Source organism: Podarcis erhardii (genome assembly GCF_964252035.2).
Source record: "Podarcis erhardii genome assembly, chromosome: Z".
NCBI classification, from domain to species: domain Eukaryota; kingdom Metazoa; phylum Chordata; class Lepidosauria; order Squamata; family Lacertidae; genus Podarcis; species Podarcis erhardii.
The window spans coordinates 41,750,700-41,769,602 of NC_138504.1; the positions used below are offsets into that span (position 1 = coordinate 41,750,700).

At 45.7% G+C, this 18,903-nt stretch overlaps 1 protein-coding gene across 1 annotated transcript; it reads right to left on the reverse strand.

Annotated features, from left to right (window-relative positions):
* Positions 1–3,537: 3,537 nt before the first annotated feature.
* Positions 3,538–17,517, reverse strand: LOC309333797 (uncharacterized protein). Its single transcript, XM_081847707.1, has 7 exons — positions 17,367–17,517; positions 13,974–14,198; positions 12,748–12,841; positions 8,368–8,477; positions 6,099–6,169; positions 5,380–5,509; positions 3,538–4,461 (listed from the first exon to the last, which is right to left on the reverse strand). Exons 2-7 carry the CDS (start codon positions 14,180–14,182, stop codon positions 3,891–3,893), a joined length of 1,185 nt encoding a protein of 394 aa, XP_081703833.1. The 5' UTR covers positions 14,183–14,198; positions 17,367–17,517; the 3' UTR covers positions 3,538–3,890.
* Positions 17,518–18,903: the final 1,386 nt, after the last annotated feature.

Consider the following 18,903-nt stretch of genomic DNA (forward strand, 5'->3'; position numbering starts at 1 on the left):
CTTTGCTTCCATGGTGCCATCTAGGGTGCAGTACCGTCCTGCCTGAGCATTCTGTCGGCTGACCCTAAGGCTGCATTGCTGTCCCCAATCTCGGAGCTTGCTCTTGGGTCTGAGCAGTTTGCCTCTTAAGTATGAAGAGAGGGGACAGCTGACCACAGTGTCACAGTATCAGTGGCCATAGCACAGCCTCCAGGATTTGTGGTCCAGTGAAAAAGGTTTTCTTGATTTCTGCATCCAGGTTCAGCTCTGCCCAGACCTGGAGTGCCCTCAGAGGCAAAGCACGACCTCCCAACAAAGATCTGCACCACCCATGACCTGTCTGAGCCATTAGGACCAGACCTTCCTATCCCAGGACCTGGGGTCTCAACAACATTTGCTTGGATTTCTGACCAGCTCTTGCCAAACCATCCCCACAATTGCCTCTAGAGACACAAAAAGCAAAGGAAATGGCAAGAAATGCAGGGGAGTGTCAAGGCTGCCAGCAAGTGCCTACCTAGAAACATGTGAGGGTTATTGGGAGGAGGTGGCATCATTATTCATAGGATTGTAGAGTTGGAAGGGAACCCCAGGAGTCATCTAGTCCAACCCCACTACAATGTAAGAATTGCAGCTAAAGAATCCATGATAGATGACCACCCACCTTGGTTTAAAAACCTTCTTTCTAAAAGTTCTTTCTAAAGCTAAGTCAGAAACTCCATGCATGTGATTTGAATCTGTTGGTTCATGTCCTGCCCTCTGAAGCAGCAGAAAGCAAGCTTGATCCATCATCCATGTGACAGCCCTTTATTTGAAGGTATTGTTTATTACCTGCCCTTCAACAGCAGCTCCAGGTTAACAATAATTTCAAATTCAGTATTTTAAAACTGTTAAATCACAGTCACCTTGAAAATACCTTGGGTATCAAAGTCAATGGCAAAGAAGTGCATCTTCAGTGAGAAGTGCATGTAAGCGGACTTCCGGGTTAGCGCCATCGCCTAATGGCGGATTCCCCCCCGAGCTCCGGAGGGAATCGGGTCAGCAGGGGTCGGGTCCTGCCGCGGCGACGACGCGGGGACCCTAAAAAACCACAGGCGCAGAAGCCTGTGGACTTGGTGACTCGGCGGACACCATTTGCGCCCCCCCGACCTGCGAAGGAGCCTTTTTAAAGGCTGTGGAACGGGGGACGGGGAGCGGCGCGGTGCTGAGAGCCCTCTGCTTCCCCTGCTGAGTGAAGCCGCATGCCATGGACGGAGAGCGCTGACTTTTTCCTGTGAACATTCGGATTAAAAGCAACAACCCGTGAGTAATACGGAAATTGGACTTAAAAGGGAAATTTTCTTTCTGAATCTAGCACGATCGGGGAAGATGCAAAAAGGAAGTCCGTCTCCCCGCCTTGTAAACAATCTAAAGCAAGGACTAAATAACTAAGGTCGAGAGAATATCTTCTTCTTTATTGAACAAAAGTTATTAATTTCACGATTGGACAGTACAAGTAATTTTGCTGGAGAATAAGAGTTGATTTTGAGAGCTGAAGTGTAACCCCCCGGGACCCGGGAGTGATCTGCGAGAGAGCCTGTTGGAAAGATACAGAAGACTTTGACAGCTGTCAAAATTAGCTGTCAAAGTTGGGGAATAAAAAGAAACATTGTTTTTGTTGCCTTTGCCAGTTGGATTTGCTACAATTTGGTTATAAATTGTCGAAAAACAAGTTATTTTGATTTTGGGACTGGAATTAGAAGGAAAGTAAGTATCCATAATCCCCCTAGAGGGGGTTCTGGGACATTGCAAGAATGGCTGCAAGTGGAAAAATACTTACTGAGCTGAACAGGACTTTTTATCTCCTGGGAAAGCTTCAAGAACAGACTGATATTTTGGCTACAGGGGTCATGGCACTGAATGAAACAGTAAACAATTTTACTGACAATGGAAGGGACTTGACTCAAGTCTTTGTTCCTGAACCAAAAGCCCTTGTAGCGGAAACAAAAGTCTTTGCAGCTGAGCAGGAAAAGAAACTTGATAAATTTGAGAAAGCGGAACAAGAGATATATGATGATCTGGAGGGAAAGGAAGGAGGAGTTACAATGCTGCAGAAGGCTAAGGAAGGCCAGAGGCCTGGCAGGAAGGACATAAAGGAAAATAAGAACTGGATGATGAAGACTTGGCCTGAATTGGAAAATGAAGAACGGAGAGACCTACCTAGATGGAGACCTGAAGACCTATGGATTACAAATTTGATTAAGATGGAAGTTGGAGTTTTTGGGTCACTTAGATTCAAAAGGATTAAGAAACAAGATTTGAACTCCACTTTCGAATATAGAGGTCTGGTTAGAAGAAAAATGGACATTATCGAGACAGGGTTTCTCCGAGATTTGAGGTTTTACATAAAGGACTACCAAAAAAACTGGCAAAGAGGAACTGAGAGAGAATTGAGAGCCTCTGACGTAAGGTCCCCAGGCTGAGAATAGATAGACTGATATATACTGGGGATTGAAACCAGGAAAGGGGGGGGGGAGTTTGGGAATCCAAAGGGTGTATAAGCATATTTTGATTTCTTCTCTTTTCTAGTTTGTTTTGTTATGAGGATAAAATGGGGAAACCGTGGAAGAGAACAGGGGTCGATCTTAGAAAAAGATTTTAAAGTATAAAGACTGAGGTGTATAAGGTAAAATTGGTCATATAATAAGGAACTAAATATAACAATGAACTAAATATAATAAGGTTAAAAATTGGGGATAAGAACTTGTTGAATCAAATATATGGAATTGGAATACAAGAAGGGGAGGTGTGGGGAAGTCATGGAAGTATGTCATTGAAAATAAGGTTTAATTGAAATTATACTTGTTTTTGTTTGTGTATGTGTGTATGTTTGTAATGTTGTTTGTGTTTATGTGTATTATTGGAAACTTTAATAAATATCATTTAAAAGAGAGAGAGAGAGAAGTGCATGTAAGCATCTTCCTGGATGCAGGGCAGGAAGGCAGTTTAAAGTGCCAAAGTCATGACCCACAAGCTTTGAAGTAGCCCTAGGTGAGTTGGTGGACTGGCAAGGAAGCACAAAAAAGCAACACCACTGCCAGTGTTCCATGCACCCCTCTCAATTGGAGCCATAGTTCTTAATTCTCTCTCTCCTATGGTCCTTGAATAGACAGATGATCCTCTGCCAAGTATTCTAAACTAAGCTGCAAGAATTAACTCCTAGTCTTATAAGCCAATATAGGATGCAGCTATAGCATCCTTGGCAGATGACTGTCCAGCTTTAGTTTAAGTATCTCCAGTTCCCAAGGCAGGCAGCTCCACTGTCAAACAGCTTGTGGTACTAGGAAGTCCCTCCTGATGTTCAGCCTTGCTGTTTCCACCCATTTCCTTCTTATTAGGTGGACCAGTATTCTGGTCCCTTGGGTCTGCAGATATTCCTGGGCTACAACTCCCATAATCTCTGGCCATCTTAGCCCTAAAGCCAGGGTTAGGGTTAGGGTTAGGGTTAGGGTTAGGGTTAGGGTTGTAGTCCAAGAACATCCAGTGATCCAAGGTTGAAGACCACTGAGCTAGACTCCTTGCTTTCATTCTCAAATATATATATATATTTTAAAATAGTTTTGTGAAATAAGATTTTATTGTTGCTGCTGCTATTGTCAAGCCTTTCACATGTCTAGAGTATATTTTTAAAAAAATTGCCCCAACATTGTCCTTGTTCAGCTAGATTCGACAGTGAAATTGGGATTTCTGCATCCGAAGTCCACCAGGTGTCAGTCCCTGGGGGCTTGCACCTCCAGCTCCTCATGACTTTAAAAGAGTTTATCTGCCCCTTTCCCTCACGGGTGTGGGGTGCAAGCATTCCAGCCACATTCTCCCTCACTGCAGGCTGGCAAATGGTTACATGCCGGGGGGGGGGGACCTGGGCACCCATGGTGTCAGTTGCCTTCGCTGGAGGAGTCCTGGCTGATATATGGGATGACAATGGCACTCCGGGCATGAGTGATAGCGGCTCTCCTGCTCGCACCAAGGCCCGGCTGGATTCCAGTGGTGTCCACTTCTCCAAAAGTCTCACCATTCCATTTCTCTCTGCTGCTGAAGAGCTGGGTCAGAGAAAAGCCTTCATAGCAATCCTTTGCCGACACGGGTCTCAGCTTCGGGGGGCTCCCTGGACACGCGTGGGACTCAGTAGGCGCATTCCTAGCACCTCCTTGTATGAACCAGTCTGGGTCATAGCCCATATCTCCACTCCATCCTTCTTTGCCTCCTTTCCTTGCAGGGTACCCATGGAAGACGTCTGCTGGGGGCACTGTTTTTTCAGGAGCTGTCTGTTGCTCTGCTGGGCTTGCAGGGTTTTCTTCAGGGAACGCCTCTGCCTTTTTGTTGACAAGCACCAATTTATTGATTTTGTACGTCAGGCTGGCAAGTCCGTGCGGTAGGGTGTTCAAGGGCATGCTTCTCAGAAACTCACCGCCAATCAGGCATTTGGCATCAGTGCTTGCTTTCCCCCTAGGTGTAGAGGAAGAAGCAAGGGGGTGTGGGGACCACAGAGAGACAGTTGCACTAATCCTTTTTCGTGAACTGCTCGCTGAATTTGGGCCCAGGATAAGTAGCCAGAATGCCTTCTTCCCATCAGTGGGGACTGGTCCATTAGGGCAAATAGGTCACTGACCCCAGCAAGCTCAGTCTGCCAAGCCAGCCCCAACTTGCCCAAATACTTACAAATCCAGGGTGCATGTCGGATTCCTCCTCCGTGTCAGTGTTGCTCTTGTAAAATTCAGCAGGGAGGAGGATGGGGCAAAGCTAGAATTAGTTAGTTCAGCCTATCATTGGCTCTGGCGCCACCTACTGTTGGGCTCCCCATCTTCCACCCTACCAGTTTCAACAGGTACCAGCCACCACTGCCTCCCATACAAACCAACTTCTGTTTTTAGGAAGAAGGATTGCTGTCACTAAGCAGCAATGCCCTCACATGCCACTTTTCTAAGCTGCTGCTCCAAACGACTTACAATCCAAAATTCAGCAGAGGAAGGGGCTGGAAATGGAAGCAGGGCCAACTGAGGAAATGAACATGCCTTTATTCCAGTACTAACATTACATAGGCTTCGGGACATAGGAAGTTGCCTTTAAATGCATCAGATCTAGCTCACTGTCTACACTGGCTGGTAGAAGCTCTCCAGGGTTTCAGACCAGAGCCATTCCCAGTCCTCCCTGGAGATGCTGGGGACTGAATGAACCTGGGACCTTCTGCATGCAAGGCAGATGTTCTACCACCAAGCTGAAGCCCTTTCTTAGCCATAGGTACATAGAAAGCTGCCTTATACTGAGCCAGACCTTTGGTCCATTTAGTTCAGAATTGCCCACACTGACAAGCAGAAGCTCCCCAGGGTTTCAGGTTATGGAAACTACCGGTAATCCTAACTGTACCTTTGAGCTTTCTTTGTCTCCTGTTGGCACTGAGGGTTCTGGATCAATGGCTTATGTCTTGCATTTGTTGTAGAGAGGGTACAAGGCTGTTGGTTTTCATTTTTGCCAGTGCAATAGTAAACGGACTTTCCTGTGGAGGAAAGACAGATTTATAAAACATAATGGGCGCCATACTCAAAAGGGTAACAGTCTTGACAGCAAGGCAGACTTTGCACAGGGTGGTGTTTTTAAAAAATATATATAGCAATCTTTATTGGTTTTTACATATACAGTAACATTTATATAACATAATGCACACTCATTACAAATATCCGGCCACATATTAACATAGATTATTCCTATTAATCCATACACATAATCCTAATATCCAGCATATAAAGTCCTGAGAACAGCACGAAAGTAGTTTTATCCATTACAAATTGTTCTTCCCAGGGGGAAACACAGTTCAAGCCATACTACTCAGGATAGCCATATCTGCAAAGATACTTTGGAGAGTATCTTGAAGACCAGTTTCATTTGCATAGTGAATAAATGGCCATCATACTGTGTATCATTTGTCCATTGCCCCTCTGTTCTGTTTATCACTTCTAAGTTGTGAGTTGTTTTCTCAGCAACAGCTAATGACCATTTTTAATATACTAAGACCAGGGACAGTCTTTGTAAAGCATTCCAGTTTTAGCTATAGATAGCCAATGGGTTTACTTTTTGTTTTGTTTTACCTGGATATATAAACTGGTATTCGGAGACTGCCTGATATTGCCTCTTCTCCACAGCGCTGGGTTGTTTCAACCTTTTTGTCCAGACAGTATGGGAGACAAAGGGATTGAATTGAATGTAGGAATGGAAGTTTTAAATTACATTGAAAGACTTGTCATTCAAGTTGAGCCCACCTATTCGTTCTTGATGTTGACCGTATGGGCTCATCCACAACTCAGCTTGTCCCACTGTTTTCCTCCAGGAAAGCCTGTGGTTTACTTCTGTAGCAGGAAACCCCCCCCCCCAATCATTCAGTTTGTACAAACTTCACACATACACTCACACACTACATATGCTACGCTTCTGTTATAAATTCATAGAAAATCAACCATGCATCGGATTTGCACTGTTCTACTTTTATTTTACTCCATGAAGGAAGGACTACAAAATGGGGAAGGTTTGATACAGGGCACCATAATCCCTTCACCATCCCAGCACATCCACAGGAGCCCTGCCCAGTTGCTATGCCAACCCTGATGGTCCTAGACAGAAGACAATCAAGATCACAAAGAACTTGCATATAGGAGTGGATTCAGCATGGACTGGAACAAAGGACAATGATCAGATCTTCCCTCAGGGGGCAGGAAACTGCGACTACCTTTTGTCTTCAGAAAATGACTCATGGGGAGGAGGAGAAGGGAACCAGCCAGGTGACAGGACACTCAGGTTACCACTACAACTCCTCCCTCAACCCCTCCTTTCTGTAATGTATGCATGATGTTTCTGGGGGTGGGCTTGACCTAGAGGATGGGAATTTCAAAAGTTTTTATAAGGTCTTGCACACCATTTTTCTGTGTCTTTCCTCTCACCTGCAAGTGAGGGGAGCACCCTGTTGCAACAGTCAATAAAGGCCAAGCCTACAGGCTGCTGATTTGCTCAATTTACTCTGGTTGGTGTCTTTACTTTTTGTTCAAGGGAGCCCTCGAATTTTTCCGGTAACACTTCTGAAGTGGACCAAATGGCAATCGGGTTTCCCATGGCTTGCTGCTTATTCCAATTCAGCAGTAAAGAGTGGGTTTTCCAGGGCAAAGCTGTGGGGCAAATGCAAAATTGCTTGGACCTGTGCCTAGAAAGCATGCGACAAGTGGAAAACCACTCAGCCCTGTGCTTTCTAGGCACAGGACTAGGTGAAGTGTGGATGAGCCCTTGCAATCGTACTATGTGTTAAATGTGCCAGAGAGCTATTTCTGGCTGGTGATGTCAAAAGCACTTCTGTAAAGCAAATCCTGTTGTGCGCGGGCACAGTGAGTTAGATGCTCATGGAGTCCTTAAGTACAGGCTCTAGGAGACTGTCTTGCTGCAGGCTTGTGTTAAGAGCCCTGACAGGGAACTGCATATAACACCCTCAATAAGCTCCCTATGTTATCAGCAGCTTCATGGAGTGTTAATCTGTCAGTCATGGTTCAACAGACAATGTGTGGTTTTAGAAGTGAGTTAAATGTGATCTGTAATCAGATATCCCAGTGTGCTTTTAGAATCTTAAAAGCACCAGTGGATGCCTCTGATGTTGATGAAAACTGTAGCACAAGAAGAGGGTGGTGCGTAACCTTGGTGTTTTCCTTCTCAAAATACCCACCCCCAAAGTTGCTGTTAGCCCTGGGGTGTGGAGCAGAAGGAGACAGGTACAATATTTAACCTACAGGGTCCTTCCTCACAGCAAAACACTGTGGGCAAAGTCACCTAGAAACAGACACACATTTTGCACAACAGCAGCTAATTAAAGTTTGAAATGTCCTTAAAGCTTTTAAGGATGACTTTTAAAAGTTTTATAGGACATTGTGAAATTTAGTTTGCTGCTGTGACAAGAGTACAGGCACCTCTCTCACAATTCTGGGCTCTGAAAGGGGACACCATTCCCATCCTGGGTATGCAGGATTGCAATTTTAAATTAATCTTAAAATTGATTTTTGGATCATAAAATCTCAGAATGGCATTGAGAATAGGGAGATGTTGTTGGGTAACTTCTATCCAAGGGCTATAGCTCAGTGGTAGAACACTCACTTTGCAAACAGAAGGTCCCATGTTCAGGCACTACTTAGTGCTGGGAAAGACCCCCATTTGAAACCCCAGAGAGCTGCTGCCAGTCAGTGTGGTCAGTATTGAACTGGATGGACCAATGGTCTGACTCAGTACAAGGCAGCTTCTTATGCACCTGTGCTAAGGACGATGGGGGAAATAGTTTCCAGAGGGCACCACACGTTTATTCAAAACAGAGTCTTGTGGTTGCATTACCTTGGGTTTTCTCTTATGCTGATAACATTTTTTCGTTTTTCAGAACTCTCCACTGTTTTGCTGGGCACATGTTTCTCCTTAGCGTTCACCCCAGGAATGTTTAAATGTCCCTGTATTTGCAAAGGAAAGGAAGACATGAGGAGGAGCAGGATAGCACATCTGCATCACAAATCTAAACCAGCTTCAAGCCTGATTGGCTGCTATGGCTCTGTGCACCTGGATAGGCATGCTGAAGGTTTTCAGCAGACATCTAAAACAATGTAGTCAACGCACCTGCCTGGCGCCAATAGACAGGAGTTCCAGAGCACTGGTGCTGCCACACTTAGTATTAAATTGTTATCCCTGCGACTTAGACTTGTTAGTTGCTTGTTACTCAAAGGTTGGCAACTGACTTAGATTTAAAACATAAATATAAATGCATTATGCCATTTATAGTCACTAATCTGGAATAGAATGAATTGTGTACGAAACAAAGCAATGGTTTAACGGTGAAATCATTAAGAAGAGCCTTGCTGGATCTACTCCAGCATCGTCAAGGCCAGCCCACCTATGAGGCAAGGTGAGGTGACTGCCTCAGGCAGCAGGATCCACAGGGGCAGCAGAACCTGATGCAGATGGTTGTTCTCCACTTGTTCCCAGTACAGTATCTTCACTCACCCCTTCTTCCCTTGCGGAGAGGGAGGCACCATTTTGCGGCTCACCTAAAGGGCCAAAATGTCTTGGGCTGGTCTTACTGTTCTCACAGTGGCCAACCAGATGCATCTGGGAACCCCACAAACAAAACAGCAACCCCCCACCCACCTGCAATTCCCAGCAATAGGTATTAAGAAGCAATACTGCCTCTGACAGGAACATAACCATCATGGTGTATCCACTGATAGCCTTCTCCTCTGTGAATTTGTCAGATCCTCTTTTAAAGCCCTCCAAAGGGAAAGTACATGCATACATACATAAATCATACATACCGTATTTTTTCGTGTATAAAACGCCCCCATATATAAGACAGCCCCTATTTTTTGAGCCCAAAATTAAGAAATAAATAATTGCAACATTCCGTGTATAAGACGACCCCCTCTGTTCTCCCACAGAAATGTTCTTTCTCCAAAAGTTTCTAATATCCCTGCAGAGGCTTGTTGTTCAGGAACAAAACATTACATCATGATCCTTTCATTTTCCAACAGATAGTTCCATTGTTTCCTGTAGTGTGTAGACCTCTGTAGACAAAATAGTGTTCCATTTCTGCAGTTTCCCAGGAGATTAAAAGTTCTATTCAACTGCACAAGTTTCCTGTCAAAAACACATGCAATATCCCTCAGCTCCTCTAGATGGATTCCCGTAACAAAGTTCCCTTCCAAAGCCCATCCACCAGTCCAAATAACTTGTTTATCCTTAATTTATACCCAACTTATATCAAATGTAACCGGCAAAGTCCATAACCAAGTCTCTGTTACATTCTTCCGTTTTGACAGCTCCTTGACAGCTGTCAAAACCTGTCAAAACCTCCGTTACTCTTCTCCAGGCATTTTCACGAATCGCTCCAGGGATTCCGGGGGGGGGGGTGTTGCTTTTTAATACAAATTCCACTTTTCTCCTCCGGCTCAATCTTATAAATTTCCCTCGCGAAGTTGCTAATTCGGTGAAATAAGGTTACTCTCGATCTTAGTTATCCATTCCTTTGTTTTGGCTCTTCTACAATTTCGGGGGGGGCTGACTTCCTTTTTTCCACCTCCCCCGTTCGCTCCAAATTTTAAAAATTTGTCCCCTTTTTTTTAGTCCATATTCCAATTACTCACGGGTTCTTCTTTTAGATCCAAATTTTCAATAGAAGAAGTCAGCGCTCTCCGCCGGATGGCATGCGGCTGCGCTCGGCAGGGATAGCAGAGAACTCAAGCACCACGCTTCTCCCCGGCACCCGATCCAGAGCCTTTAAAAAGGCTCCTTCACGAGTCGGGAGGGCGCTAACGGTGCCAGCCGAGTCTCCATGTCCACGGCCTCCTCTGGCCGTGGTTTTTAAGGGTCCCCGCATCGCCGGTGCGGTAGGACCCAGCCCCTGCCGAGCAGACTCCCTCCGGAGCTCGGAGGGAGTCCGCCATTCGGCGATGGCGCCAACCCGGAAGATTTTAAACTTAAAAAAAAATAATGGGGGGGGGATATAGTCTTATACATGGGAAAATACAGTATTTTTATTTTCCTTCTGCCTTTCCATAGTTAAAGCCATGCTCAAGGCAGCTTACAACGTGGGGGGGGGCGGCGGCGGGGAACTTAATTACAAAAAGAAGTTACAGGTAGGTAGCCGTGTTGGTCTGCCATAGTCAAAACAAAATAAAAAAATTCCTTCCAGTAGCACCTTAAAGACCAACTAAGTTAGTTCTTGGTATGAGCTTTCGTGTGCATGCTGAAGAAGTGTGCATGCACACGAAAGCTCATACCAAGAACTAACTTAGTTGGTCTTTAAGGTGCTACTGGAAGGAATTTTTTTACAAAAAGAAGTCATAAACAATAAATAAAACAACATCAAAAAGTGCACAACCAAATTGAACAATGTCCACATATGATAAGATATAAAAGAATAGTATCAATAACAGCAGCAACACCCCTCCAAAAAATAATATCATACCCAGCAACATGCATCAGATGAAGATAGGAACATTTCTCACTGCTCCCAATTGACCCTCTTTGACCCCCATTTTTTGTTCCCCACACCTGCAGAGCATTTCCACCACCACTACACCAATGGGACACAGCGCACACACCCTCCGCTATCCTAAAAAAAAAACCCTAATCCTGATTTTATTTTATTCTTTGGTAAAATAAAAAAAAAAGATTTTTAAGAAAGGGACAAGATTAGATGTGGGCACACAAAGCTTTAAATAATAATAATAATAATAATAATAATAATAATAATAATAATTTATTATTTATACCCCGCCCATCTGGCTGGGTTTCCCCAGCCACTCTGGGCGGCTTCTAACAAAGTATTAAAATACAGTAGTATATTAAACATTAAAAGCTTCCCTAAGGAGGACTGCCTTCAGATGTCTTCTAAAAGTCTGGTAGTTGTTCTTCTCTTTGACATCTGATGGGAGGGCATTTCACAAGCCAGGCGCCACTACCAAGAAGGCCCTCTGCCTGGTTCCCTGTAACGTGGCTTCTCGCAGCGAGGGAACCGCCAGAAGGCCCTCAGCACTGGACCTCAGTGTCTGGGCAGAACGATGGAGGTGGAGATGCTCCTTCAGGTATACTGGACTGAGGCCATTAACGGCTTTAAAGGTCAGCACCAACACTTTGAATTGTGATCGGAAACATACTGGGAGCCAATGTAGGTCTTTCAAGACCAGTGTTATGTGGTCTCGGTGGCCGCTCCCAGTCACCAGTCTGGCTGTCACATTCTGGATTACAGATAGGTAGCCGTGTTGGTCTGCCATGGTCAAAACAAAATAAAAAAATTCCTTCCAGTAGCACCTTAAAGACCAACTGAGTTAGTTCTAGGTATGAGCTTTCGTGTGCATGCACACTTCTTCAGATACACTTCAGGTGTATCTGAAGAAGTGTGCATGCACACGAAAGCTCATACCTAGAACTAACTCAGTTGGTCTTTAAGGTGCTACTGGAAGGAATTTTTTTATTTTGTTTTGACATTCTGGATTAGTTGTCGTTTCTGGGTCACCTTCAAAGGTAGCCCCACATAGAGTGCATTGCAGTATCCAAGCGGGAGATAACTAGAGCATGCACCACTCTGGCGAGGCAGTCCGCAGGCAGATAGGGTCTCAGCCTGCGTACCAGATGGAGCTGGTAGACAGCTGCCCTGGGCACAGAATCGACCTGCGCCTCCATGGACAGCTGTGAGTCCAAAATGACTCCCAGGCTGCGCACCTGGTCCTTCAGGGGCACAGTTACCCCATTCAGGGAGTCCTCCACACCTGCCCACCCACTGTCTCCCAGAAACAGTACTTCTGTCTTGTCAGGATTCAACCTCAATCTCTTGGCTGCCATCCATCCTCCAACCACCTCCAGACGGTTGAAGAAAAATGCTCCTTGCCCTCTGCTGCGCTCCCCCTTCCTACCTGCCCAGGGCAGCGCTGCCCTCTGCCTGCCCCTCAGAGCCAGCTTGTCACATGGGGCTGGGCCTCAGCAGTGGCAGCCTCTCCTCCTCCTTGCTCACCCCCCAGGAGCTGCTACAAGCTGCCCAAGGGAGGAGGTTGGCAAGCACGACCATAGGAAGGCCACAGAGAGGCCACAGGACTCTCCCTCGCTGCCACAGCTAGGGACAAGCGCTGGCTCATTCTCCTCCCTGGGCTGTGGTGCTGGCAGCACTGGCAGGGGGAAATAGGGGACATTCTGGGGTCAAAACTGCAATTGTAATTCATATAGTTTGGATACCTTGAATGGAAGGATTTCAACTTTGGGTTCTGGAGTGAAGTTGACTACGGCCCCCTTGAAACAGCAACACCTCTCTTGGCTTTGGAGTGGCAGCCTGTACAAGACAAAAAGCATATAAACATCTGCTAGGAATCATCTCTACTCCTGGCATTACAACAGGCACTCTCTTCACCATGCACTCATGATGCCGCTCTCAATACTGTTTGCAGCTGCAAATGTTCTAGGACAGACATGCTGCTTTGTTTCCAACCGGTGCATGTCCTGTAACTTCCTGCTGAAATTATTGCATTTGTTTCCATACTGCAAATGCTCTGGTTCGTTTTATTTTATTTACTTTGCTCAGTTTTTATTGTGCTTATAAGCAACAATAATGCAGTAACACTGAAGAAGCATCCTGGAACAGCTAATAAAGTGGAATGACATGTGGATGGTCCAGTATAAACCCACCACTAATGCACTATTAGTGCACGTGGGTGGCGCTGTGGTCTAAACCACAGAGCCTAGGGCTTGCCGATCAGAAGGTTGGCTGTTCGAATCCCTGTGATGGGGTGAGCTCCTGTTGTTTGGTCCCTGCTCCTGCCAACCTAGCAGTTCAAAAGCACGTCAAGTGCAAGTAGATAAATAGGTACCACTCTGGCGGGAAGGTAAACAGCATTTCCATGCGCTGCTCTGGTTTGCCAGAAGCAGCTTAGTCATGCTGGCTACATGACCTGGAAGCTGTCTGAGGACAAACGCTGGCTCCCTCGGCCAGTAAAGCAAGATGAGCGCCCAACCCCAGATAATGGTACACTTTGAGATTATGGAAGGGTGGATGCCTTCCTGCCGGAGCGGAAGATAAAGGCCGTTTACCTTCCTGCTGGAGCAGTACCTATTTATCTACTTGCACTTTGACGTGCTTTCAAACTGCTAGGTTGGCAGGAGCAGGGACCGAGGAACGGGAACTCACCCCGTCGCGGGGATTCGAACCACCAACCTTCTGATCGGCAAGTCCTAGCGCCACCCACATCCCTAAAACATCTGGGTAGGCTTCTCTAAATAAGAATGTCTCCAGCAGGCTCCAAAAAGAATACAGCAAAGGTGCCTGCCTGGTATCAATAGGCAGGGAGTTCCAAAGGGTTGGTGCTGCCACACAATACAATTGAGTTCTTACAGATGCAGTGCAGGTATTAGGTGCCACTTGTGAAGAGTTGTAGATGGGAAGAAGCCAACGAGAGGTGGCCCTTTACCTATGGGCTGAGCAGCTTCTGCCTTGCACTTTGAGCTTGCTGGTGCGCTTGGTCCTTTGCCGTTGGGAGCCGCAAGATTTTATTCGCCGCCTCCGAATGCGCTTCTTCCTCTTCCGTGGCTGCTTAATGATCTGTGCTGAGCTGGGTTCCACGGTGGTGGGCTTGCTTTTTGCCTTCTGGGCAACTTTCGTTTGACTTCCTCCGTACATTTGGGTACCCAATGACCTGTTTGCAAAGATGGGAGTGATTATGTGCACAGCAGGGAGGGGAGGGGAGGTAGAATGAAATGAGCACCTGAGCACAATAGGACAAGAGGAGGTTCTGGCAAAAGTATGCTTTCTAACAAAGGAATGGGGAACCTCAGGCTCAGGGAATGAATGAGTGGTCCTCAATAGAGAGTGGTCCTCACTCTCTATTGTTGGAAATGCAACAGCAGGGATCGTTTAGGTTGTAATTTAGGGTATTAATTCTGTTCTCTGTAAACTACATAAGGAGTGGTGGTGGAGGAATGGCTTAGCAGCCAGGACTTGTAGCATGATCTCTAGTGAGGTATCATGTGCTCTGATTGGATGTGTAGTTCTGGGGGAGCTTTCCTCTGCATGTTTGGTTGAATGTCTCCTTGCTATGTAGACGGCCTGGAGTAAGAAAGAGAAAACAGGTTCCCGCAACCCTCCTGCAACCATTCAGCAAACTGGTTGTGCTGTCCTGCGATAAGTGTGTGGTCTAGCACTGTGTTTCCCAGCCGGGGACCACATGGCCCCCTAGGGGCCCCCAGGATATTCCAAGGGGACTACAGGTGAAAAATGCATAAGTGGGGGGCCAGAGCATGGGAAAAACTGGTCTAGCTTTTTGGTCTCAGAACTGTGCCCATGACCCAATCAAACCCAGTGGGTAGACAGAAAGGGGGATTGACTTCTTATCTGGGCCAAAATGTTTAATAAATGGAACTTAATTAATTAAAAGCCTTTGTAATCAACTCAAAGGGCGTCTCCAATTCAGCAGGCGACATGTTGCTTTTGGGTTGTACTAAGCTGAGTCAGTGATGGTGGTGGTCGGGACTCCTCTAGGGCATGAGGCTCACTTGTCATTAGTCAATCAGACAACATTACTGGATGACATGGGCTGATGGGCAGGGCGGGGCAGGGTTCAATCCTGCTTGGTGCAGCTTCATCAGTGGGTCCCATGCAGGAAATGCGCTGGCAAAGCAGAGAGCAGGACTGATGTCTCTGTGCATTAGCGAGCAATGCACCACCAAAGCTGATACCTCTCCATGGGTCACCTTTCACAGATGGGTGGGACTGCCCACCCAATAGCCACCTGATGTCATCATGATGTCAGAAGATGTACAAGTGAGTTGCCCCTGTCCACCTCCCACAGTTGACCCAGCTAAGCAGGGTCCTGTATGGTTTCAAATTGGATGGGCCCCCATGTGTTGAGATTCCTGCATTGCAAGGGGTTGGGCTGGATGACCCTCAGGATCCCTTGCAACTCTACCATTCTATGATTGTATTATTCTCCCCTGTCCAATAAAAGGTTCCCTACCCCTGAACTAAGTTATACTCAGAGGAGGCCGATTGAAGTGGTCAGATCTATTGTCTATTAATGTCTATTAATTTAATTGGGCCTATTCCAACTGTGACTAACATTGGACGCAATCCTTTGTTTGCTAATGTTAATTGTTTTTAACACAAGTGTTTCTGAAAACTGCAGATGGAACAGAAGAGATTACCACTCTTCCCTCTCTACAGGCATCTGCTGTGACATACATGCACTGTCTAAAAACACAGAACGTATCATCATTTCTTAACAGTCTTGTCTTGATTCGTATGCAAATGAATGCAGATGTAATTGGTTAAAACGGATTAATAAGAGAGCCAGTGTGGTGGTTAGAGTGCTGGACTAGGACTAGGGAGACTGGGGTTCAGATCCCCACTCAGCTACAAAACTCACTGGGTGACCTTGGGGCAGCCATTCTCTCCCAGTCTGTCCTACCTCACAGGGTTGTTCTGAGGATATAAGGCAGAAGGGGAGAAGTGTGTAACCAACCACGTTGAGCTACTTGCAGAAAAGGTGGAATATAGATGTAATAATAAAATAACAAGTAATAAAATAAGTTTTCATTAATAAAAAAATTTAAATAGTTTTTAAAAAACTGATCTACATTTCTTCTTGTTTCAGTGTTAATTACTGTATTTCGTTTTTTTCAGTTCAAGTGCGGTGCTAGGTTTTATTCTTAACTCCTGTTGTTTAGCTTTTCTAATCACAGTTAGACTGCTGTTATGAAATGTTTGTTTCGTGATTGCTGTTGTTGCAAACGAAGTCTGTGTTACGTGACTGCAAGCTGGTTTTGTGAATGAATGAATGAATGAATGAATAGGTGTTCAATGATGCTCCTTCTCGGAGTAGACCATTGAAGGTAATAGGCATGAATAGCTTAGGGTGAATAATTTTATTCAGTCTGAGCAGGACTTAGTTGAATACAACCGATAAATAAACCAGCTAAGATTCATTGAGTGACAGTCACTCTTTCAGTCCCTATCTGCTCATTCTAAGATTGCATCCATTGTGAGGAACAGAATTGGCTGGCTTATCGGAGAAGCAGACATCTTCTCATGTGTAGAAAAGGTGGCCAGGGAGGGTGCCAAGGGGCAGCTTAAAGGGAAAAAGTACCGTACTTCCAAAGGCACCAGAATGATCAGATAGTGGGGCAGAGCTTTCTAACAATGAACATTCTGTCCCCTTGACCTGTTGCATCACAAGACCACCCATCCATCCATCTTCCTACATTTATATCTTACTAATACTGTCCCACACTGATTTCATAAGCCCCCTGCGTTAGTTTAGAAAATGAGCCACTCCAATTCCCCCTCTCCTGAGAGAAGTTGTTTGCTTTCTGGCTAAACTGACATGGAGAATGAATCACCCATCCCTATTTCGAAAGAAGAATGGAGAGTTTAAAATCAGATAGTGCCCAAGTGAGGGCGAATGGACATCCAGAAGTAGAAGCAGAAACATTTAGGAATGGTCCTGGTGCTCTCAGGGTTGGACCTTCAGGGCAAACACACAGATGTTCAATTTACTCAAATGATACAGGAGGGTGTGAAATAGGGGTTGGCAAGGGATGTGGCTCGGGGAGAGTCCTCAGGGCCAGTTAGAGAGGCCTCTGGGCTTCTCCATCCCTGATCTAAAAAGAAGAGGCATCAACAAACCATTGTGATATTTAACATTTGCGTAACTTCAGTGAAGTAATCATATTCTATAAGCTAGTGGGATTCCCAAAGGCATCTGGTTGGCCATTATGTTAACAGACTGCTGGACTAGATGGGTCATTGGAGCGATGCAGCAGAACACTTTCTATGTTTAACAAAAAATATTGATGCTGTCCTCACTCACCTTGGGCAGGTTGCCGCTTTCACTGCCAAGACTGAAGGAGAGACTTAATAACAATAGCAGAATCCATGGGCTGAACTGGGCCATGAGGGGGACCACTTGCACAATGGGAGCAAGGATGCTGCCAGTTATACCTTTCTCAGGTAGCCTGGCAACTGCCTTTGTTGCTATGGGAACCGGATTCTAACTTCCTTCCATGTGGTACTCTGTTTCTCTGTTTATAAACTTTGCTCTGGATTAGCTGCTTTCCACGCATATGGTTGAGTCCACTTAAACGTCACATACTTGATTCATTTTCTTTAATTTAAAAAAACTTTCCCCCTTTCCACAGAAAGTCGCCACACCCCAAAAAAAGGAGAAGCAGGAAAAGAAATGAAATATACCACTACCAGCCACAATGGCTACATTCTACCCTTCATTACTGGAGGCAGTAGGTCTCTGTTATGTACTGTGTTGAATAGGATCCAAACTGCAGCAGTCTGATTGGTTCTAGAACAATAGGATTCAGAATGCAACAGTCTGATTGGTCCTAGAACAATGCAGCAGTATGACTGGTCCACAGGAGCCACCCAATCCAGCTCCAGGTGGAAGTGAATCCACAACCTGATTGGCCTACAGGAGAATCCTGGAATTAGCCAATCACGTGCAGCCCATTGTGTAAATAATGTATATAAAGCAGATATTGTGGGGGAACTTCCATTCCTTCTCACCACCATGAGCTGAATAAAGAGCATGAAATCCACTCTTGACTCTGAGCATATTTCAGTCTCTGAATGCCCAATTCCTGGGATTCGCATGTGGGGAGAGTGCTGCTACACTCAGGTCCTGCTTGCAAGTGTTCCCCACTGGGACATCTGGTTGACCACTGTGAGAACAGGAAACTAGACTAGGTAGGCCTCTGGCTTGATGTTCCAGCAACCCTGTGGGTGCCCTGCTACCAACAGTGAAAAAACACTGGTTTGGGGCCACAGCACATTCATTTTGGTTGAGATACAGTATTGACTGAAGTTGCATGAGATCTTGTGGAGTGTGCAATATCTCACACGATTTTGGGCGAGAACTTGACATTAGCATGGTCTTGCGTGAAATTTGCACCGCTGCTCTACCAATAGCAGACATAGCAAGGCAAAGAGCAGTGGCAGAGCAGGTGGGTGGTGCTGGGAGTGGTGGCAGCAGCGCATGGATTGCTCATGTCATCTGCTTCCAAATGTGTCCCTGTTGGGATGGGAGGAGCAAAACCTCAGGATGTACCTTCCTATTACACACGTTGCTGAACATATGGGAAGGGTCTGCAAGTGTCGCCTGGGGCTCTGTAGTGCTTCAGCTAGACAATTGTCTCTGAGTCCCTCCTCCTCATTCCCATATTGGGCATAATAACTGAACAAACCTTCCAAGTACGCTGTAAGCATTGCAAGAATCTGGCATGTTTAAGCAAAATGCTTACCCCAGAGAATCTTGTGTAGCTTATTTTCACAAAGCTACAATTCTGAGCAACTTTTAAAAAGCTACAAGATTAATTGGTAGTGGCGGTGGGGAGATT